At 45.2% G+C, this 24,303-nt stretch overlaps 1 protein-coding gene across 2 annotated transcripts in view; it reads right to left on the reverse strand.

Moving 5' to 3' along the window:
• Positions 1–24,303, reverse strand: part of flvcr2a (FLVCR choline and putative heme transporter 2a) — a 347,150-nt gene that overhangs the window by 11,409 nt on the left and 311,438 nt on the right. The window contains exon 10 of one of the 2 annotated variants that reach the window (XM_068038428.1): positions 20,443–20,529. The exons of the other annotated variant lie outside the window; for it this stretch is intronic. Within the exon in view, the coding sequence (XP_067894529.1) occupies positions 20,443–20,529 (87 nt within the window). The remainder of the gene's footprint in view (positions 1–20,442; positions 20,530–24,303) is intronic. 2 annotated transcript variants of the gene reach the window in all.

Raw genomic sequence — 24,303 nt, forward strand, 5'->3', positions numbered from 1 at the left:
CCAGCAGAAAAGCCCCTGGGAAGGACAGCATTACCCCTGAAATAATCAAGAGTGCCAAGCCTGCTATACTCTCAGCACTACATGAACTGCTATGCCTGTGCTGGGACGAGGGAGCAGTACCCCAGGACATGCGCGATGCCAACATCATCACCCTCTATAAAAACAAAGGTGACCGCGGTGACTGCAACAACTACCGTGGAATCTCCCTGCTCAGCATAATGGGGAAAGTCTTTGCTCGAGTCGCTCTGAACAGGCTCCAGAAGCTGGCCGAGCGCGTCTACCCTGAGGCACAGTGTGGCTTTCGTGCAGAGAGATCGACCATTGACATGCTGTTCTCCCTTCGTCAGATACAGGAGAAATGCCGTGAACAACAGATGCCCCTCTACATTGCTTTCATTGATCTCACCAAAGCCTTTGACCTCGTCAGCAGACGTGGTCTCTTCAGACTACTAGAAAAGATCGGATGTCCACCAAAGCTACTAAGTATCATCACCTCATTCCATGACAATATGAAAGGCACAATTCAACATGGTGGCTCCTCATCAGAGCCCTTTCCTATCCTGAGTGGTGTGAAACAGGGCTGTGTTCTCGCACCCACACTTTTTGGGATTTTCTTCTCCCTGCTGCTTTCACATGCGTTCAAATCCTCTGAAGAAGGAATTTTCCTCCACACAAGATCAGGGGGCAGGTTGTTCAACCTTGCCCGTCTAAGAGCGAAGTCCAAAGTACGGAAAGTCCTCATCAGAGAACTCCTCTTTGCTGACGATGCTGCTTTAACATCTCACACTGAAGAGTGCCTGCAGAGTCTCATCGACAGGTTTGCGTCTGCCTGCAATGAATTTGGCCTAACCATCAGCCTCAAGAAAACGAACATCATGGGGCAGGACGTCAGAAATGCTCCATCCATCAATATTGGCGACCACGCTCTGGAAGTGGTTCAAGAGTTCACCTACCTAGGCTCAACTATCACCAGTAACCTGTCTCTAGATGCAGAAATCAACAAGCGCATGGGTAAGGCTTCCACTGCTATGTCCAGACTGGCCAAGAGAGTGTGGGAAAATGGCGCACTGACACGGAACACAAAAGTCCGAGTGTATCAGGCCTGTGTCCTCAGTACCTTGCTCTATGGCAGCGAGGCCTGGACAACGTATGCCAGCCAAGAGCGACGTCTCAATTCATTCCATCTTCGCTGCCTTCGGAGAATACTTGGCATCAGGTGGCAGGACCGTATCTCCAACACAGAAGTCCTTGAAGCGGCCAACACCCCCAGCTTATACACACTACTGAGTCAGCGGCGCTTGAGATGGCTTGTCCATGTGAGCCACATGGAAGATGGCAGGATCCCCAAAGACACATTGTACAGCGAGCTCGCCACTGGTATCAGACCCACCGGCCGTCCATGTCTCCGCTATAAAGACGTCTGCAAACGCGACATGAAATCGTGTGACATTGATCACAAGTCGTGGGAGTCAGTTGCCAGCATTCGCCAGAGCTGGCGGGCAGCCATAAAGACAGGGCTAAATTGTGGCGAGTCGAAGAGACTTAGTAGTTGGCAGGAAAAAAGACAGAGGCGCAAGGGGAGAGCCAACTGTGCAACAGCCCCGACAAACAAATTTCTCTGCAGCACCTGTGGAAGAGCCTGTCACTCCAGAATTGGCCTTTATAGCCACTCCAGGCGCTGCTTCACAAACCACTGACCACCTCCAGGCGCGTATCCATTGTCTCTCGAGATAAGGAGGCCCAAAAAAGAAAGAAGCCACGGGAGATGCCTGCACTGCTTGCCTTGTCCTCTTGCTCTGCCTGGTGGGCACCCATTCCCCTCCTGCCTGTGGAGTCTGAGCCTGCGGTGTGACCACCTCGCTAAATGTATGATCCACGATACTCTCCCCCTCGTGGATGCTCCACAGTGTCCCCAGCCACTGCTCTAGCTCTGAAACCTGGGCTTTCAGAAACTGCAGCTGGAGACACTTCCTGCACATGGGTTGGTTCCGGGCACTGGAATTGTTCCTGACTTCCCACATAGAGCATGAGGAGCACACCACGGCTTTGAACTCTCCTGCCATGACCTAACCCTTTAAATTAAACCTTTTGGAAGGCTTATTTTTTTTCATTCATGGGATTTGGGCGTCGCTGGCCAGGCCAGCATTTATTGCCCATCCCTAATTGCCCTTGGCTACCTTCTTGAACTGCTGCAGTCCATGTGGGGTAGGTATACCCACAGTGCTGTTAGGAAGGGAGTTCCAGGATTTTGATCCAGCGACAGTGAAGGAACGGTGATATAGTTCCAGGTCAGGATGGTGTGTGGCTTGGAGGGGAACTTACAGGTGGTGGTGTTTCCATGCATTTGCTGCCCTTGTTCTTCTAGTTGGTAGAGGTTGTGGGTTTGGAAGGTGCTGTCTAAGGAGCCTTGGTGCATTGCTGCAGTGCATCTTGTAGATGGTACACACTGCTGCCACTGTGCATTGGTGGTGGAGGGAGTGAATGTTTGTAGATGGGGTGCCAATCAAGCGGGCTGCTTTGTCCTGGATGGTGTCGAGCCTCTTGAATGTTGTTGGAGCTGCACCCATCCAGGCAAGTGGAGAGTACTCCATCACACTCCTGACTTGTGCCTTGTAGATGGTGGACAGGCTTTGGGGAGTCATGAGGTGAGTTACTCGCTGCAGGATTCCTAGCCTCTGACCTGCTCTTGTAGCCGTGGTATTTATGTGGCTACTCCGGTTCAGTTTCTGGTCAATGGTAGCCCATAGGATGTTGATAGGGGGAGATGCAGCGATGGTAATGCCATTGAAAGTCAAGGGGAGATGGTTAGATTCTCTCTTGTTGGAGATGGTCAGATTGCCTGGCACTTGTGTGGTGCGAATGTTACTTGCCACTTATCAGCCCAAGCCTGGATATTGTCCAAGTCTTGCTGCATTTCTACACGGACTGCTTCAGTAGCTGAGAAGTTGCAAATGGTGCTGAACATTGTGCAATCATCAGCGAACATCTCCACTTCTGACCTTAAGATTGAAGGAAGGTTACTGATGAAGCAGCTGAAGATAGTTGGGCCTAGGACACTACCCTGAGGAACTCCTGCAGTGATGTCCTGGAGCTGAGATGATTGATCTCCAACAACCACAACCATCTTCTTTTGCGCTAGGTATGACTCCAACCAGCAGAGAGTTTTCCCCCTGATTCCCATTGACCTCAGTTTTACTAGGCTCCTTGATGCCATACTCGTTCAAATGCTGCCTTGATGTCAAGGGCAGTCATTCTCGCCTCACATCTTGAGTTCAGCTCTTTTGTCCATGTTTGAATCAAGGCTGTAATGAGGTCAGGAGCTGAGTGGCCCTGGCGGAACCCAAACTGAGCAGGTTATTGCTAAGCAAGTGCCGCTTGATGGCACTGTTGATGACACCTTCCATCACTTTACCGATGATTGAGAGTAGACTGATGGGGCTGTAATTGGCTGGGTTGGACTTGTCCTGCTTTTTGTGTACAGGACATACCTGGGCAATTTTCCACACTGCAGGGTAGATGCCAGTGTTGTAGCTGTACTGGAACAGCTTGGCTAGGGGCGTGGCAAGTTCTGGGGCACAGGTCTTCTTGCCAGAATATTGCCTGAGCTCATAGCCTTTGCAGTATACAGTGCCTTCAGTCGTTTCTTGAAATCTGGTGGTCCTGGACACTGGAATTGTTCCTGGCTTCCCACACAGAGCACGAGGAGCACACCACGGCTTTGAGCTCTCCTGCCATGACTTCACCCTTTAAATTAAACCTTTTGGAAGATGCTTAATATCAAATAATATCAATTACTCTGGGGCCCTTCTTTTTTGGTCCTTACTACAGAACTCCCTTAAAAACACTACTTACTATATATGAAACTAAACTGTAAACCTTTCTTACCTTAGTTACTATGCCAGCTAATCAGAGCTATTCCCTAACAGCAGTTACTCACCAACCAATCCCTTGCAGCTTTACTGTGATGTCACTGTTGGTGTTTTTTTCAAACACTCCGGACTGTGTCTGTTTTTATCCTCCCAGGCCCCCTCCGCTCTTTCAGGTCGGCTCCGCTCTTCCAGCTAAGTGCGGGCCTCGAGCCTCAGGCTGGATTTATCCTCTCCCTCTCCGATGCCGATTCCTCCCAGGTCCGCTCCGCTCCACTCTTCCAGGTAAGCATTCAGGATCCTTGGTTTCACAAACAGAGACATAGGGCTGAATTTTCCCACGGGTGTTGGGACTATTTCTGGGTCCTGAGCCTGTGCCTTTCAGTAGCGTGCTACTCGTTTAATTTTACAGGAGGCAGCCTCCAATTAGGGATGGTTGGCGGGTTCTGGAGGTGGGAGCTCAGGACAGTATAACCCACTACAAGGGAGGCCGGCAGCTTCCATTGTTGAACAGCTAGAGCGCCAACAAAGCAGTGTAACTACCATCAGCATCAGGGGAGTTGCTGAGACATCATGAGGCTCATGTGGATTGAAACCCAAAATGAACATCAGTGAGCAGGTTATTGCTGGGTAGCATTGTCAGTAACACCTTCCATCACTTTGCTGAAGATCGGGAGTAGACTGATAGGGTAGTAATTGGCTGGGTTGGATTTGTCCTGCTTTTTGTGCACAGGACATACCTGGGCACTTTTCCACATTGCTGGGTTGATGCCAGTGTTGTAGCTGTACATGGCTAGGGGCATGGCAGATTCTGGAGCACAAGTCTTCAGTGCTGCAGCCGGGATGTTGTCAGGGCCCATAGGCGTTGCAGTATCCAATGGCTTCAGCCGTTTCTTGATATCATGTCGAGTGAATTGAATTGGCTGAAGACTGGCATCTGTGATTCTGGGGACCTGAGGAGGAGGCTGAGATGGATCATCCACTTGGCATTTCTGGCTGAAGATGTGGATATATGTGAAGCCTCCTCCTTCTCCTCTGGTTAGTTGTTTAATTGTCCACCACCATTCATGACTGGATGAGGCAAGACCATTGATTCGTCAGTTATGGGATTGCTTAGCTTTGTTCATTGCATGGCACTGTTTGGCATGCAAGTAGTCCTGTGTTGTAGCTTCACTAGGTTGACACTTCATTTTTAGGTATGCCTGGTGCTGTTCCTGGCATGCTCTCCTTTATTGAACTAAGTTTGATCCTTTCGCTTGATGATAATTGTAGAGCGAGGGATATATTGGGTCATGAGGTTACATATTGTGGTTGAGTACAATTCTGCTGCTGCTGATGGTCCACAGCGCCTCATGGATGCCCAGTTTTGAGTTGCCAGATCTGTTCTGAACCTATCCCATTTAGCATGGTGGTAGTGCCACACAAGATGATGGAGGGTAATCCTCAGTGTGAAGACGAGACTTTGTTTTTCACAAGGAATGTGCAGTGGTCACTCCGACCAATACTGTCATGGACAGAAGCACCTGCAACATGTAGATTGGTGAGGATAAGGTCTAGTAGGATTTTCCTTCTTGTTGGTTCTCTCACTACCTGCCACAGGCCCAGTCTGGTAGATATATCCTTTATGACTTGGCCAGCTCGGTCAGCAGTGGTGTTACTGAGCCACTCTTGATGACGAACATTGAAGTTCCCCCACCCAGAGTTCATTCTATGCCCTTGCTACCATCAGTGCTTTTTTCAACTCGTGTTCAACATGGAGGAGTACTAATTCATCAGCTGAGGGAGGGCAATAGGTGTAAATCAGCAGGAGGTTTCCTTACCCATGTTTGACTTGATGTCATAAGACTACATGGGGTCCGGAGTCAATGTTGAGGACTCCCAGGGCAACTCCCTCTGGGCTGTATATCACTGTGCCGCTACCTCTGGTGAGCCTAACCTGCCGGTGGGACGGGACATACCTAGGAATGGTGATGGTGGCATCTGGGACATTGTCTGTAAGGTTTGTTTCCGTGTGAATGACTGTGTCAGGCTGTTGCTTGACTAGTCTGTGGGACAACTCTCCCAATTTTGGGACAAGCCCCCAGATATTAGTAAGGAGAACTTTGCAGGGTCTGATTTGCTGTTGTTGTTAACGGTGCCAAGGTCAATGTCGAGTGTTCCGTCTGGTTTTATTCCTTTTCAACTTTTGTGTACCGGTTTTGTACAACTGAATGGCTTGCTTGGCCATTTCAGAGGACGGTTAAGAATCGACCACATTGCTGTGGGTCTGGAATCACATGTAGGCCAGACCAGGTAAGGATGGCAGATTTCCTTCCCTAAAGGACATTAGTGAACCAGATCGAGATGGCTTTTTACAACAACTGATGGTTGTTTCATGATCACCATTATTGAGACTAGCTTTCAATTCCAGATTTTTAATAAACAATTGAATTAATTAATTAATTGAATTTAAATTCCACCAGCTACCGTGGTGGGATTTGAACCTGTGTCCCCAGAGTATTAGCATGGGTTTCTGGATGATTGGTCCAGCCATATTACCACTGCGCTACTGTCTCCAGGAGGTGAGAGTGACATGCACATCCCATGAACAAATAAAAAAAAAGGCAAGGCACTGAGATGGGAAGGTGGCAGCCTTGTCATTTTCTGTCACTACCAGTTTAATCTAAATCAAATGTAACGCAGTCTTCATCTCTCCCATGCACCTTCCTCCTCTTGCTTGACAGGGGGCGGGCCCATGCATTGTTGACAAGATTGCAGTCTGCTTACAAAATGCCCGCTTAGCACCTGCCACCGCCGAGTGCATGATGGCTGTTCTAGGAAAAGTGCAAAGAAGTGAGAACATGTCGGGAAGCCAGCCCGACGTTTTGATTTCAAAAATTCCACACCTTTCCCCCTCCCCACCCCGCCTCCATGGGCCTAGGAAAATTCTGAACATTGAGTAAAAAGCAAAGAGGTCATGTTAAAAAGATAAGAAATAGGAGCAGGAGTAGGACAAATGGTCTCTCGAGTTTGCTCCGCGATTCATTACAATCATAGCTGATCTTCTATCTGAACTCCACTTTCCTCATTCACAGCTCTCTGGAGTAGAGAATTCCAAAGATCCAAAACCCTTTGAAGAAATTTTTCCTCATCTCAGTCCTAAATGTCTGATCCCTTATCCCGAGACTATGCCCCCTAGTTTTAGAATCTCCAGCTAGCTTCTCAGCATATACCTTGTCAAGCCCTCTCAGAATCTTACACGTTTCAACAACATCACCTCTCATTCTTCTAAATTCCAGAAATTCTACTCAATCCCCTCTCATTCGGACAGCCCTTTCATCTCTGGAATCAATCTAGTGAACCGTTTGTTGCACTTCTAAGGCAAGTATTTCCTTCCTTGGGTAAGGAGACGAGAGTTTTACAAAGTACTCCAGGTGTAGTCTCACCAACGTCCTGTACAATTGCAACAGGCTAACCTTTTATAAATCACTGGTTAGGTCTCAGCTGGAGTTCTTCTTCTTTGGCCTCCTTGTCTCGAGAGACAATGGGTAAGCGCCTGGAGATGGTCAGTGGTTTGTGGAGCAGCGCCTGGAGTGGATATAAAGGCCAATTCTAGAGTGACAGACTCTTCCACAGGTGCTGCAGAGAAATTTGTTTGTTGGGGCTGTTACACAGTTGGCTCTCTCCTTGCGCCTCTGTCTTTTTTCCTGCCAACTGCTAAGTCTCTTCGACTCGCCACACTTTAGCCCCGCCTTTATGGCTGCCCGCCAGCTCTGGCAAACGCTGGTTAGGTCTCAGCTGGAGTACTGTGTTCAGTTCTGGGCACTGCACTTTCAGAAGGATATCAAGGCTTTAGAGAGCAGGCTCAGAGAATATTTAAGAGAATACTATCAGGAATGTGGGACTTCAGGTACAGGGAGAGACTAAAGAAGCTGGGGTTATTCTCCTTAGAGCAGGGAGATTTAATAGAGGTGTTTAAAATCATGAATGGTTTCCAGTGACAGAAGGGTCGATAATCACAGGACACAGAATTAAGGTAACTTGCAAAACAACCAGAGGTGACTTGAGGAAAAAAATATTTCCACAGCAAGTTGTGGTGATCTGGAAAGCACTGCCTGAAAGGTTGGTGAAAGTAGGTTCAATAATAACTTACAAAAGGGTTAGGATAAATAGTTGAAGGAGAAAAAAAATTACAGAGCTATGGGGAAAGAGCAGGGGAGTGGGGACTATTTGGATAGTCAGCACAGGTTTGATGGGCTAAATGGCCTCTTTCTGTGCTGCAGCATTCTATGCTTGGTACACCAGTGGGACGAGTTTCTCCGTATCTAAGCTACTGAATCCCTTTTATCATTTTAAATACTTCAATTCAGTCACCCCTTAATGGTCTAAATTCAAGGGAATACAAATCAAGTGTATGCAACCTAGAATCATAGACATTTACGGCCATTCAGGCCATCGTTTCTGTTCAAGCTGTTCAGCTTAATCCCACTTTCTAGCTCTTGTCTATAGCCTTGTAGGTTACAGCACTTAAAGTACATATCCAATTTATAAAAAAATGTGTTGAGGGTTTCTGCCTCTACCAACCTTTCAAACAGAGAGTTCCAGATCCCCACCACCCTCTGGGTGAAATTTTATTTCCTCAACTCCCCTTTAATCCTCCTGCCAAATACTTTAAATCTATGCTCCCTGGTTATTGCCCTCTCTGCTACAGGAAATGGGTCCTTCCTATCCATTCTATCTAGGCACTTCATAATTTTTATACAACTCAATTAAACCTCCCTTTAGCCTCTCTGTTCCAAAGAAAATAACCCCATTCTATCCAATCTTTTCTCATAGCTAAAATCTTCCAGTCCTGGCAACATTCTTGTAAATCTCCTCTGTACCCTCTCCAGTCCAGTCCAATCCCATCCTAACTGTAGTGCAGCGACCAGAACTAGTCCTAACTAGTGTTTTATACTGTTCTAGCATAACCACCCTGCGCTTATAGTCTGTGGCTCAGCTAATAAAGGCAAGTATCCCGTATACCTTCAGGTATTTGTGGACAAGCACTCAAAAGTCTCTCTGTTCCTCTATACTTCTCAGTATTTTACCATTTATAGTGAATTCCCTTGCCTTTTTAGTTCTCCCCAAATGCATTACCTCACAATTCTCCAGATTGAATTCCATTTTCCACTTTCTGCCCACATGACCAGTCCAATAATATCTTCCTGCAGTCTACAGCTTTCTTCCTAATTATCAACACACAGCCAATTTTTGTATCGTCTGCAAACTTCTTAAAAATACCCCCTATATTTAAGTCTAAATCATTGATACATATCACGAACAGCAAGGGACCTAGTACTGAGCCCTGTGGAATGCCACAGGAAACAGCCTTCCAGTCACAAAAACATCTTTTGCTTCCTCCCACTGAGACAATTATGGATCTAACTTACCAGTTTTCCTTAGATCCCATGCATTTTAATTTTCTGACCCATTCTGCCAGATGGGGCCTGGCCAAAATCCATGCAGACGAGATCAAACATGCTCATCAACCCTCCTTGTTACCCTCTCAAAGTTAGACAGATATGACCTTCCCTTAACAAATCCATGCTGACTGTCCTTGATTAATTGTATCTTTCTAAATAATGAATCCTGTCCCTCAGAATTTCTTCCAATAGTTTGTCCATCATCGAGGGGAATTGAATATAAAAGTAGGGAGGTTATGCTTCAGTTATACAGGGCATTGGTGAGACCACATCTGGAGTACTGTGTACAGTACTGGTCTCCTTATTTAAGGAAGGATGTAAATGCGTTGGAGGCAGTACAGAGAAGGTTTACTGGACAAATACCTGGAATGGGTGGGTTGTCTTATGAGGAAAGGTTGGACAGGCTAGGCTTGTATCCACTGGAATTTAGAAGAATATGAGGCGACTGGACTGAAACAAAAAAGATCCTGAGGGGTCTTGACAGGGTGGATGTGGAAAGGATGTTTCCCCTTGTGGGAGAATCTAGAACTGGGGGTCACTGTTTAAAAATAAGGGGTCGCCCATTTAAGTCAGAGATGAGGAACAATTTTTTCTCTGAGTTGAGAGTCTTTGGAACTCTCTTCCTCAAAAAGTGGTGGATGCAGAGTCTTTGAGTATTTTTAAGACAGAGGTAGATAGATTCTTGATCAGCAAGAGGGTGAAAGCTTGAGGAACAGCACCTCATTTTCCAATTAGGCATTCTACAGCCTCTGGACTGAACATTGAGTTCAATAATTTCAGAGCATGACTGGCCCTTTTTAAATTATTTTATTTTGTTTTTATCATTTTTTTAACATATGCCTGCCTTAAACTGGGTTTTTGATGTTTGTACTAGGGCTGTTCATTATTCTGTCATTAACAGTCTCTCTGCACTAATGCTTTGTCTTTCACCACACCATTAGCGCACTCTCTTTGCCTTTGCCCCATGACGACCTTGTCAGTTAATCTCTCTGGCCCTCTGTCTTATCACACATCTTCCCTTTTATTCTCTTCCCCCGCCATCCCCGCTTTATTTGCTTAAAACCTCTACATTTCTAACCTTTGCCAGTTCTGATGAAAGGTCACAGACCTGAAATATTAACTCTGCTTCTCTGTCCACAGATGCTGCCAGACCTGCTGAATATTCCTAGAATTTATTTTGTTTGCCACTAGGGATTCACCTAATGAGTCTCCCGGTTTTAGTCCTTTTGAATTAGTTTATGGACATGAGATAAGAGGTCCTCTAAAACTAATTAAAGAAAGGTTTTTAGAACAGAGGGACGAATCTTCTGTGTTACATTATGTATCCGTGTTCTGGGAACGGCTCATGAGAGCCTGCAACACGAGGAACACCTTAAAGCTTCCCAAAGAACCAAGAAGAAATGGGCAGACAAGCATGCCAAAACCCGAACATTTCAACCAGGTAGCAATTGATGCTAGTGACCTGGGGGTTGATGCAGTCCTTTCCAAAAAGCCAAATCGACACTAAAAACGATACTCAACAGTGGAAAAAGAAACCCTAGGCTTAATACTAGCTCTTCAGCATTTTGAGGTCTATGTCCGCCTGACTAAAGAGACACTGGTATATAACCCCCTAGCCTTTGTGGAAAAATTCAAAAAACAGAATGCCAGACTATTCTGATGGAGTTTACTATTGCAACCTTATTACTTAAAGATTATCCATATGGTGGGAAAAAAGTGATTGTAGATGCTTTGTCTAGCATTTAATTTTGCTTTGAGTTGATGGTACAAAGCAGAACTGTATTAGCTACAGGGAAAGAGTGAATGAGTATGAGTGTGAAAATGTGTTTTAAAATGTTTTCACTCTGTAATGAAATGCATTTAAAAATGGCATTTCATTCCTCCAAGGATGGAGATGTTATGATGGTGCTTCTATATTGTTAATTATTTTTTTGATAACTTGTGTTTAAATTGTGAAAATTTTATAAATGTTGAACTTTGTGGGCTTTTTTTAAAAATGAGGTCATCGGAAGATCTTTTGGACTTGGTTTGTAAACAACCCTTACTGGAAGTCACCTGGCTTCAGGTAAGTACCCAGCAGGAGTTTTTTGACTTGGGAAAGATGTTCACAGAGAAGTGACAGATCAAGATTTATCAGGGTCAGGAGGCTTGACTCTTAAGATATTGTTTTGGTTTCGCTTTGGACAGTCAGTTGGGGTATGGACAGTGTTTTGAAAGGAGGTAAAAAAAGTTAACTTGCCATGGACAAGACCTCAGCTCAGCCTTTCCTGTCTCTTTGAAAAGTTTGTCAGCTTTTTCATCGCTTTCAGAAGCTCTTAGAAGCGAGTGTAAGCAATAGAGAAATTGATGCTGCATTTCTCTGACGCTGGAAAAAACTGCCAGATAAACCCTTGATGCCATTGGGAAGGTGCTGGAAACTATTATTATAGAAGTCTTGACATTGCACTTGGAAAAGCAAAGTATGATCAGAACAAGTCAGCATGGTTTTACTGAAGGGAGATCCTGTTTGACATATTAGAGTTTTTTGAGGATGTAACTAGTAGGGTAGATAAAGGGGAACCAGTAGATGTAGTATACGTGGATTTTCAAAAGGCATTTGATAAGGTGCCACATAAAGGATTAATAGGCCAGATAAGGGCTCATGGTGTTGGGGGTAATATATTAGCATGGATAGAGGATTGGTTAACAGACAGGAAGCAGAGAGTGGGCATAAATGGGGCATTTTCAAGTTGGCAGGCAGTGAATAGTGGAGTGCTGCAAGGATCAGTGCTGGGGCCTCAGATATTTACAATCTATATTTATGACTTGGATGAAGAGACAGAGAGTAACGTATCTAAGTTTGCTGATGATACAAAGCTTGGTGGAAAGGTAAGCTGCAGGGAGGATGTTGAGAGGCTGCAAAGAGATAGAGATAGGTTAAGTGAACATAGAACATAGAACAGTACAGCACAGTACAGGCCCTTCGGCCCACGATGTTGTGCCGAACCTTTAACGTACTCTAAGATCAAACTACCTACATACCCTTCATACTACTATCATTCATGTACCTATCCAAGAGTCGCTTAAATGTCCCTAATGTATCTGCTTCTACTACCACCGCTGGCAGTGCATTCCACACACCCACCACTCTCTGTGTAAAGAACCTACCTCTGACATCTCCCCGAAACCTTCCTCCAATCACCTTAAAATTATGCCCCCTGGTGATAGCCCTTTCCACCCTGGGAAAATGTCTCTGGCTATCCACTCTATCTATGCCTCTCATTATCTTGTACCCCTCTATCAAGTCACCTCTCATCCTTCCTCGCTCCAATGAGAAAAGCCCTAGCTCCATCAACCTTTCTTCGTAAGACATGCCCTCCAGTCCAGGCAGCATCCTGGTAAATCTCCTCTGCACCCTCTCTAAAGCTTCCACAGCCTTCCTATAATGAGGCGACCAGAACTGAACACAATATTCCAAGTGTGGTCTAACCAGGGCTTTATAGAGCGGCAGCATAACCTCGCGGCTCTTAAACTCAAACCCCTGTTAATGAAAGCCAACACACCATACGCTTTCTTAACAACCCTATCAACTTGGGTGGCAACTTTGAGCGATCTATGGACATGGACCCCAAGATCCATCTGTTCCTCCACACTACCAAGAATCCTGTCTTTAAGCCTGTATTTTGCATTCAAATTCGACCTTCCAAAATGAATCACTTCACGCTTTTCCAGCTTGAACTCCATCTGCCACTTCTCAGCCCAGCTCTGCATCCTGTCAATGTCCCGCTGCAACCTATAACAGCCTTCCACACTATCCACAACTCCAGCAACCTTAGTGTCATCAGCAAACTTGCTAACCCAGCCTTCCACTTCCTCATCCAAGTCATTTATAAAAATCACAAAGAGCAGAGGTCCCAGAACAGATCCCTGCGGAACACCACTGGTCACCGAGCTCCAGGCTGAGTACTTTCCATCTACTACCACCCTCTGTCTTCTGTGGGCCAGCCAATTCTGTATCCAGACAACCAACTTTCCCTGAATCCCATGCCTCCTTACTTTCTGAATGAGCCTACCATGGGGAACCTTATCAAACGCCTTGCTAAAATCCATATACACCACATCCACTGCTCTTCCTTCATCAATGTGTTTTGTCACATCTTCAAAGAATTCAATAAGGCTTGTGAGGCATGACCTGCCCCTCACAAAGCCATGCTGACTGTCTCTAATCAAACCATGCTTTTCCAAATAATCATAAATCCTGTCTCTCAGAATCCTCTCCAATAATTTGCCCACTACCGACGTAAGACTGACTGGTCTATAATTCCCAGGGTTATCCCTATTCCCTTTCTTGAACAAGGGAATAACATTTGCCACCCTCCAATCTTCTGGTACTACTCCAGTGGACATTGAGGATGCAAAGATCATCGCCAAAGGCACGGCAATCTCTTCCCTCGCTTCCCGTAATATCCTTGGGTATATCCCGTCTGGCCCCGAGGACTTATCTGTCCTCGTGTCTTTCAAAATTTCCAGCACATTCTCCCTCTTAACATCAACCTGTTCGAACATATCAACCTGTTTCATGCTGTCCTCACAAATGACCAGGTCCCTCTCACTAGTGAATACTGAAGCAAAGTATTCATTTAGGACCTCCCCTACCTCCTCCGACTCCAGGCACAAGTTCCCTCCACTATCCCTGATCGGCCCTACCCTCACTCTGGCCATCCTCTTGTTCCTCACATAAGTGTAGAACGCCTTGGGATTTTCCTTAATCCTACCCGCCAAGACTTTTTCATGTGCCCTTCTTGCTCTCCTAAGTCCATTCTTCAGTTCCTTCCTGGTTACCTTGTAACCCTCTAGAGCCCTGTCTGATCCTTGTTTCCTCAACCTTAAGTAAGCTTCCTTCTTCCTCTTGACTAGCTGTTCCACATCTTTTGTCATCCAAGGTTCCTTCACCCTACCATCCCTTCCTTGCCTCATTGGGAAAAACCTATCCAGCAGTCGCAGCAAGTGCTCCCTAAATAACCTCCACATTTCTGTCGTGCATTTCCGAGAACATCTGTTCCCAATTTAAGCTCCCCAGTTCCTGCCGAATAGCATTGTAATTCCCCCTCCCCCAATTAAATAATTTCCCATCCCGTCTGCTCCTGTCCCTCTCCATGACTATAGTAAAGGTCAGGGAGTTGTGATCACTATCACCGAAATGCTCTCCCACCGAGAGATCTGCCACCTGGCCTGGTTCGTTGCCAAGCGCCAAGTCCAACATAGCCTCCCCTCTAGTCGGCCTATCTACATATTGAGTCAGGAAACCTTCCTGGACACACCTGACAAAAACTGCTCCATCCAAACTATTTGCACTAAGGAGGTTCCAATCAATATTAGGGAAGTTGAAGTCACCCATGACAACAACCCTGTTACTTCTGCACCTTTCCAAAACCCTCCTCGACAACCTCCCTTTCTGCAGCTGTGATACTATCCCTGATTAGCAATGCCACTCCCCCACCTTTTTTACCACCCTCCCTATTCCTTTTGAAACATCTAAACCCCAGAACATCCAACATCCATTCCTGCCCCTGTGTTATCCAAGTCTCCATAATGGCCACAACATCGTAGCTCTAAGTGAGTGGGCAACAAGATGGCAAATGGAGTATAATGTAGGGAAGTGTGAAGTTGTTCACTTTGGTCGTAAAAATAGAAAAGCAGAAATTTTTTTAAAGGTGTGAAACTGGTAAGTGTTGATATTCAGACAGACTTGCGGGTACTCGTATAAGGAACGCACAAAGACAACATGCAGGTGCCGCAGGCTATTAGGAAGGCAAATGGCATGTTGGCCTTTATTGCAAGGGGACTGGAGTACAGGAATAAAGAAATCTTACTAAAATTGTACTGGGCTTTGGTGAGACCGCATCTGGAATACTGTGTGCAGTTTTGATCTCCCCACATTTAAGAAATGATATACTTGCACTGGAGGCAGTGCAGTGAAGATTTACTAAATTGGTCCCTGGGCTGAGTGGGGGGGGGGGGGGGGGGTGGGGAGGTGGGTGCGGTTGTCCTATGATGAGAGGCTGAGTAAATTGGGTCTATATTCTCTGGAGTTTAGAAGAATGAGAGGCGATCTAATTGATGCATACAAGATTCTGAAAGGGCTTGATGGGATAGAAGCTGAGAGATTGTTCCCATTGGTCAGGGAATTTAGAACATGGGGACACAGTCTCAGGATAAGGGATCAATCATTCAGGACTGAGATGAGGAGAAATTACTTCACTCAAAGGGTTGTGATTCTTTGGAATTCTCAACCCCAGAGGGTTGTGGATGCTCCATCACTGAATACATTTAAGGCTGGGATAGACAGATTTTTGGTCTCGCAGGGAATCAAATGATATGGGGAGCGGGCAGGAAAGTGGAATTGAAGCCCAAGATCAGCCATGATTGTATTGAATAGTGGAGCAGGCTCGTTGGGCCATATGGTCTACTCCTGCTCCTATTTCTTGTGTTCTTGTGTATGGATTGCTCCAGAAAAGGATCCCAGTGACCCGTCACCGTATACCCGGACGCCAGACAAAAAAAAAAGATATCCGACATCTTTCCTTTTTTTATCTTTAAGAATTAGTTAGCACTGCAGCCTCACAGCTCCAGCGACCCGGGTTCAATTCTGGGTACTGCCTGTGTGGAGTTTGCAAGTTCTCCCTGTGTCTGCGTGGGTTTCCTCCGGGTGCTCCGGTTTCCTCCCACATGCCAAAGACTTGCAGGTTGATAGGTAAATTGGCCATTATAAATTGCCCCTGGTATAGGTAGGTGGTAGGGAAATACAGGGACAGGTGGGGATGTGGTAGGAATATGGGATTAGTGTAGGATTAGTATAAATGGGTGGTTGATGGTCGGCACAGACTCGGTGGGCTGAAGGGCCTGTTTCAGTGCTGTATCTCTAAACTAAACTAAACTAAATTTGGCCAAAGCATTCTTTTTGAATTTTCTTTGTAACAGAGGTCTAAAGAGAAAATATCTATTTTCTGGTTAACTGGTGTGTGTGTGTGTGTGTGTGCAAAGGGCTAAGGTAACAGAGAACTTTCATATTTCAATCTGTGTGTTAATGCTTTGCTTCATTACCGGTTATGCCTTGTTTTATAATAAACTGATAATTTTGTTGTTTATTAAAGAAAACTGGTTGGTGTATTTTATTCTGGGATAAGAAATAGTTTATGATTGACCGCATTGGTAACTGGGTAAACATTTAAATATATGTTGTGACCTGTGGAGAAGTGAAACTAGAAAAGACAGTGTACTCCTCCCACCTCGGTTGTGACACCTCTCTCTGACTGTCCAAATCCCCTTGAAGCCGCTTTGCATCTTACTCACAACACACATTCTCACCTAGTTTTGTGTTATCCGCTAACTTGGAAATATTACATTTGGTCCCCACATCCAAATCATTGATATATATTGTGAACAGCTGGGGCCCAAGCACTGATCCCTGCGGTACCCCACTAGTCACAGTCTGCCAATGCGAGAATGACCTGTTTATTCCTACTCTCTGCTTTCTGCCTGTTAACCAATCCTTAATCCATGCCAGTATATTACCTCTTATCCCATGTGCTTTAATTTTGCTAACCAACCTCCTGTGGGGAACTTTATCAAAAGCCTTCTGAAAATCCAAGTATACCATGTCCACCGACTCCCCTTTATCAATTCTGTTAGTAACATACTCAAAAACTCCAACAAGTTTGTCAAACATGATTTCCCATTCATAAATCCATGTTGACGATGTCCAATCAGATGATTATTATCCAAGTGTCCATTTATCACATCCTTTAGAATAGATTCCAGCATTTCCCAATGACTGATGTAAGGCTAACAGGTCTGCAGTTCCCTGTTTTCTCTCTCCCTCCCTTCTTCAATAGTGGGGTGACATTTGTGACCTTCCAATCTGTAAGAACCATTCCAGAATCTATAGAATTTTGGATGATCACCAATGCATCCACTATCAGCCATGATCATAATGAATTGCTACCTCTTTCAACACCCTGGGATGTAGGATATCAGGTCCCGGGACCAATCAACCTTCAGCCCCATTAATTTTGCCAATACGACCTTCTTACTCACACTAATTTCCTTCAATTCCTCATTCCCCCTAATCCCTTGGGTCTCTAATTCTGGGAGATTTCTTTTATCTTTCTCGGTGAAGACAGACACAAAGAAATCATTTAGCTTCTCTGCCATTTCTCTATTCCCCATTATAAATTCTCCTGACTCTGCCTGTAATGGACCATAGAACCATAGAAAAATTATATTACAGAAGGAGGCCATTCAGCCCATCATATCTGTGCCGGCTGAAAAAACTAGCCGCCCAATCTAATCCCTCTTCCAGCACCTGGTCCGTAGCCTTGCAGGTTACAGCACCTCAGATGCATGTCCAGACCCACATTTGTCTTAGCCAAACGTTTCCTTTTTAAGTACCTATAGAAGCTTTTACAGTCTATTTTTATGTTTTTTGTTAGGTTACATTCCTAGTCTATTCTCCCTTTATCAGTTTCTTGGTCCTCCTTTGCTGCATTCTAAAATCCTCCCAATCCTCAGGTTTACCACTATTTCTGGCAACTTTATAGGCCTTTTCTTTTAATCTTATACAATCCTTAACATCCTTTGTTAGCCATGGTTGACTGGCTTTGTTTTTTGATTTGCGAGGATATTAATTCCAGTCCTGTTAAGGTGTAGCCTGTCCATCTTGTGCAGGTCCCATCTTCCCCAGGACCGGTCCAAATACATTAGAATTCTCATGCCCTCCCTCCTACACCATTCTCCAGCCACGAATTCATACGATCAATCCTCCTATTCCTATGCTCACTAGCATGTGGCACTGCGAGTAATCTTGAGATTACTGCTCTTGAGGTCCTGCTTTTTAATTTTCTTCCTAACTCCCGAAATTCTGCTTTCTACCTATGTCATTGATGCCAATGTGGACCACGATCTCTGGCTGTTCACCCTCCCTCAGAAGAATGTCCTGTAGCTGCTCCATGATATCCTTGACCCTGGCACCATCCTGGAGTCACGTTTACTGCCGCAGAAACGCCTGTCTGATCCCCTGACTATTGAATCCCCTATCACTATTGCTCTTCTACTCTTCTTCCTCCCTTCCCTCAGTACAACTCCAGGAACAGGAGTTACTGTCTTCTGATGCTCTGAACTGGCCAATGAGGAGTATACCCCAGGGGTGCTCAAATAGTTGGTCTGGAAATTTGCCATGTCCAAAATGGATGAAGAGTCTCACAAGTATGATTAGTTAGAAACACAAGAATGATTCAAATGGATGAATCTACTAACACCTTACACCAGGAACAGACTATTTTAGCTCTCTTTCTAGACAGGCAGGCCATTTCACTCCTTCCACCTCCCGCCAAAATGACATATACACTAATATACTAACGTGTTTTGCAAAGGTGCACACACCAGAATGATATAAACATTCCTGTAACATTTCTACACTGCAGTCACTAGTTACTCGTGACGGACACAGCCGACAGAATTAGCAACATATATTGGCTTTAATGCATGTGAATGTCCCAAAGCACTTCACAGAAGTGAAATCAGACAAACACTAAAGCTTGGTCAAAGAGGTGGGTTTTAAGGAGCAGCCTAGAAGAGAATGAGATGGAAAATATCAACAAAGAGAGAGATGGAGCAAAAAGCAAGATAGCAGCATGGTACCAAAGGATATTAAGCTTCAATCAGAGGAAGAACATACTGAGGATAGCAAATTTCTTCACTTGTGTAAGCTTCATTAGGTCACTAACAAAGTCCTCAATTGTAAGAATGAGAGACAAGATGCCTGGGCACAAAGGCTGGGGTCTTTTCATAAGTGAAACAAACCCTCGAGTGCAGCAGTGTGTGATTTCTGATTAGATGTACACTAGTGTGCCAAGGTATGAAAGACACTGTCTGCTAGGTTCTCAAGTAAAAGGAAAACTAACACAATAACGGTTGTTGCTACACCTCTAGAATGACACTAATCTGCTTTGAAGAATAATGGAAAAAGAGCATTTTATATAAAAATCACAATGTAAAATTATATATATAGAGTCGTACAGCATAGAAACAGGCCCTTCGGCCCACCGTGTCCATGCCCACCATAATGCCTATCGATACTAATCCCACCTGCCTGCATTAATTCCATATCCCTCTATGCCTTGCTCATTCAAGTACCTGTCCAGATGCCTCTTAAATGTCGCTACTGTTCCTGCCTCCACCACCTCCTCAGGCAGCTCATTCCAGATACCCACTATTCTTTGTGTGAAAAATTTACTCCTTTGATCCCCTTTAAACCTCCTCCCTCTCACCTTAAATCTATGCCTTCTAGTTTTAGTCACCCCTACCATGGGAAACAGACTCTGGCTATCTACCCTATCTATGCCTCTCATAATTTTATATACCTCTATCATATATTTGCTTATTATGTGTACCTGGACTTTAAGTTCACTATTAAGGTAAAACCGTGCATGGTATGTAAAAGATGATGGGAGACAATGTTCCTTTCACTGCTGTAATGCCCAATGGCAAGGATTGTGGCAGTACATTGACGTAGGAACACACAGACAGATAGAAGCTAATTACTCATCAATTTACTCTTGAGACAGGGATACTTGGGTAGATGGATGAAGTGAGCAGGCATATTTCCCAGTATAAAATGTCTTAATAAAATTTTGATTCACATAACACTAAAAGCCCACTAATTCACATACATACTATGTGTGCATTGTGGCACATAATGACACAAGGCCGAAGGCAGATATTTGCAGCACACAGATAACGGGCCTTCTACTATATAGTATATTTTTCACTCTTTAGTAGGGACTGAGAGCTACACCAACAATGTGTGACTGGCATACATGAGCTTTTTTTATCTATTCATGGGATGTGGGCATCGCTGACAAGCAATTATTGTTTATCCCTAATTGCCTTTGCGAAGGTGATGGTGAGCTGCCTTCTTGAACGCTGCAGTGTCTATGGTATAGGTACACCCAGAGTGCTGTTAGGGAGGGAGTTCCAGTGAGCTGCAGACACTTCCTCAGTATTGCTTCACAGTGTTACTTACTGTGGGTAGTTAGAACAGGTGACTCAAACCCAAAGTCAACCATTAAGCAAAATGTGATTCTAATTCCTACCTCCGACGACAACAACTGACGAGGCAAGATGAATGAGGAAATCGTGGCAGCTGTAGAACCGTAACTGAGGTGATTTTCTCCTATGCTCTGCAATACACACGCTACAAGTCATAAGACATTACTGATCAAGCATCAATTGACAGTTAGTGCTGCTACTCTACTTGAGGAACTGCTGGCCCACAGAAGTCATGCACTGGACTACATTACCCACATAAGAAGAAACCACCACCAAGCATCCATCCGTGACATTGCAGACTGCCACTGCAGTGTTTTTGGGATCCTTAATGGGGAGGGGGAGCAGCCCCAAGTCGTGGTCCACATAGGCACCAACGACATAGGTAGGAAGAGAGATGGGGATTTAAGACAGAAATTCAGGGAGCTAGGGTGGAAGCTTAGAGCGAGAACAAACAGAGTTGTTATCTCTGGGTTGTTGCCCGTGCCACGTGATAGCGAAGCGAGGAATAGGGAGAGAGAGGAGTTGAACACGTGGCTGCAGGGATGGTGCAGGAGGGAGGGTTTTGGTTTCCTGGATAATTGGGGCTCTTTCTGGGGTAGGTGGGACCTCGACAAACAGGATGGTCTTCACCTGAACCAGAGGGGTACCAATATCCTGGGGGGGAGGTTTGCTAGTGCTCTTCGGGGGGGTTTAAACTAATTCAGCAGGGGAATGGGAACCTAAATTGTAGTGCCAGTGTACAGGATGTTGCGAGTGGTGAGGTCAGGGATATGGTTACAAGGACGCAAGAGGGCACTGGCAAGCAAGAACCTGGTTTAAAGTGTGTCTATTTCAATGCCAGGAGCATCCGGAATAAGGTGGGTGAGCTTGCAGCATGGGTTGGTACCTGGGATCTCGATGTAGTGGCCATTTCGGAGACATGGGTAGAGCAGGGGCAGGAATGGATGTTGCAGATTCCGGGATTTAGATGTTTCAGTAAGAACAGAGAAGATGGTAAAAGAGGGGGGGGGGTGTGGCATTGTTAATCAAGGAGAGTATTACAGCGACAGAAAGGACGTTTGAGGACTCGTCTACTGAGGTAGTCTGGGCCGAGGTTAGAAACAGGAGAGGAGAGGTCACCCTGTTGGGAGTCTTTTATAGACCTCCGAATAGTTCCAGAGATGTAGAGGAAAGGATAGCGAAGATGATTCTCGACAGGGGTGAGAGTAACAGGGTAGTTGTTATGGGGGACTTTAACTTTCCAAATATCGACTGGAAATACTATAGTTCGAGTACTTTAGATGGGTCAGTTTTTGTCCAGTGTGTGCAGGAGGGTTTTCTGACACAGTATGTGGACAGGCCAACCAGGGGCGATGCCACATTGGATTTGGTACTGGGAAATGAACCCGGCCAGGTGTTAGATTTAGATGTAGGTGAGCACTTTGGTGATAGTGATCACAATTCGGTTAGGTTTACCTTAGCGATGGGCAGGGACAGGTATATACCGCAGGGCAAGAATTATAACTGGGGGAAAGGAAATTATGATGCGATTAGGCAAGATTTAGGATGCGTAGGATGGGGAAGGAAACTGCAGGGGATGGGCACAATCGAAATGTGGAGCTTATTCAAGGAGCAGCTACTGCATGTCCTTGATAAGTATGTACCTGTGAGGCAGGGAGGAAGTTGTCGTGCGAGGGAGCCGTGGTTTACTAAAGAAGTTGAAGCGCTTGTCAAGAGGAAGAAGAAGGCTTATGTTAGGATGAGACGTGAAGGCTCAGTTAGGGCGCTTGAGAACTAAAGGGAGAGCTAAGAAGAGCAAGGAGAGGACACGAGAAGTCATTGGCAGATAGGATCAGGGAAAACCCTAAGGCTTTCTATAGGTATATCAGGAATAAAAGAATGACTAGAGTTAGATTAGGGCCAATCAAGGATAGTAGTGGGAAGTTGTGTGTGGAATCAGAGGAGATAGGGGAAGTGTTAAATGAATATTTTGCGTCAGTATTTACAGTAGAGAAAGAAAATGTTGTTGAGAATACTGAGATACAGACTACTAGGCTAGATGGGATTGAGGTTCACAAGGAGGAGGTGTTAGCACTTTTGGAAAGAGTGAAAATAGATAAGTCCCCTGGGCCAGATGGGATTTATCCTAGGATTCTCTGGGAAGCTAGGGAGGAGATTGCAGAGCCTTTGTCCTTGATCTTTATGTCGTCATTGTCGACAGGAATAGTGCCGGAAGACTGGAGGATAGCAAATGTTGTCCCCTTGTTCAAGAAGGGGAGTAGAGACAGCCCTGGTAATTATAGACCTGTGAGCCTTACTTCGGTTGTGGGTAAAATGTTGGAAAAGGTTATAAGAGACAGGATTTATAATCATCTTGAAAAGAATAAGTACATTAGAGATAGTCAGCACGGTTTTGTGACGGGTAGGTCGTGCCTCACAAACCTTATTGAGTTTTTCGAGAAGGTGACCAAACAGGTGGATGAGGGCAAAGCAGTGGATGTGGTGTATATGGATTTCAGTAAGGCGTTTGATAAGGTTCCCCACGGTAGGCTATTGCATAAAATACGGAAGTATGGGGTTGAAGGTGACTTAGAGCTTTGGATCAGAAATTGGCTAGCTGAAAGAAGACAGAGGGTGGTGGTTGATGGCAAATGTTCATCCTGGAGTTTAGTTACTAGTGGTGTACCGCAAGGATCTGTTTTGGGGCCACTGCTGTTTGTCATTTTTATCAATGACCTGGAAGAGGGTGTAGAAGGGTGGGTTAGTAAATTTGCAGATGACACTAAGGTCGGTGGAGTTGTGGATAGTGCCGAAGGATGTTGTAGGGTACAGAGAGACATAGATAGGCTGCAGAGCTGGGCTGAGAGATGGCAAATGGAGTTTAATGCGGAAAAGTGTGAGGTGATTCACTTTGGAAGGAGTAACAGGAATGCAGAGTACTGGGCTAATGGGAAGATTCTTGGTAGTGTAGATGAACAGAGAGATCTTGGTGTCCAGGTGCATAAATCCCTGAAGGTTGCTAACCAGGTTAATAGGGCTGTTAAGAAGGCATATGGTGTGTTAGCTTTTATTAGTAGGGGGGTCATGTTTCGGAGCCACGAGGTCATGCTGCAGCTGTACAAAACTCTGGTGAGACCGCACCTGGAGTACTGCGTGCAGTTCTGGTCACCGCATTATAGGAAGGATGTGGAAGCTATGGAAAGGGTGCAGAGGAGATTTACTAGGATGTTGCCTGGTATGGAGGGAAGGTCTTACGAGGAAAGGCTGAGGGACTTGAGGTTGTTTTCGTTGGAGAGAAGGAGGAGGAGAGGTGACTTAATAGAGACATATAAGATAATCAGAGGGTTAGATAGGGTGGATAGTGAGAGTCTTTTTCCTCGGATGGTGATAGCAAACACGAGGGGACATAGCTTGAAGTTGAGGGGTGATAGATATAGGACAGATGTGAGAGGTAGTTTCTTTACTCAGAGAGTAGTAAGGGCGTGGAACGCCCTGCCTGCAGCAGTAGTAGATTCGCCAACTTTAAGGGCATTTAAGTGGTCATTGGATAGACACATGGATGAAAATGGAATAGTGTAGGTCAGATGGTTTCACAGGTCGGCGCAACATCGAGGGCCGAAGGGCCTGTACTGCGCTGTAATGTTCTAATTCTAAAAAAAAAAGTCACCATATGATTCATTGTCAGCTAGGACTACTCAGAGCCCAGCATGTGCACATGGCAGGCCATAACTACAAGAAGGGTCCGATTTCTCATTACTCCACACTGCCCAGTGCTGATCATCCTATATGGATATTAGTCTTCTGATCCAGGAGAAACAAACAAAAACATTGATATGTTAAACACATTTAAAAGAACTGTAAAAAGCTCTTCACAAAAACAGTGCACAATATGAGTGAGCACAAAATATTCCATAGCAACATGACTG

Source organism: Heterodontus francisci, chromosome 9, assembly GCF_036365525.1.
Source record: "Heterodontus francisci isolate sHetFra1 chromosome 9, sHetFra1.hap1, whole genome shotgun sequence".
NCBI lineage: Eukaryota > Metazoa > Chordata > Chondrichthyes > Heterodontiformes > Heterodontidae > Heterodontus > Heterodontus francisci.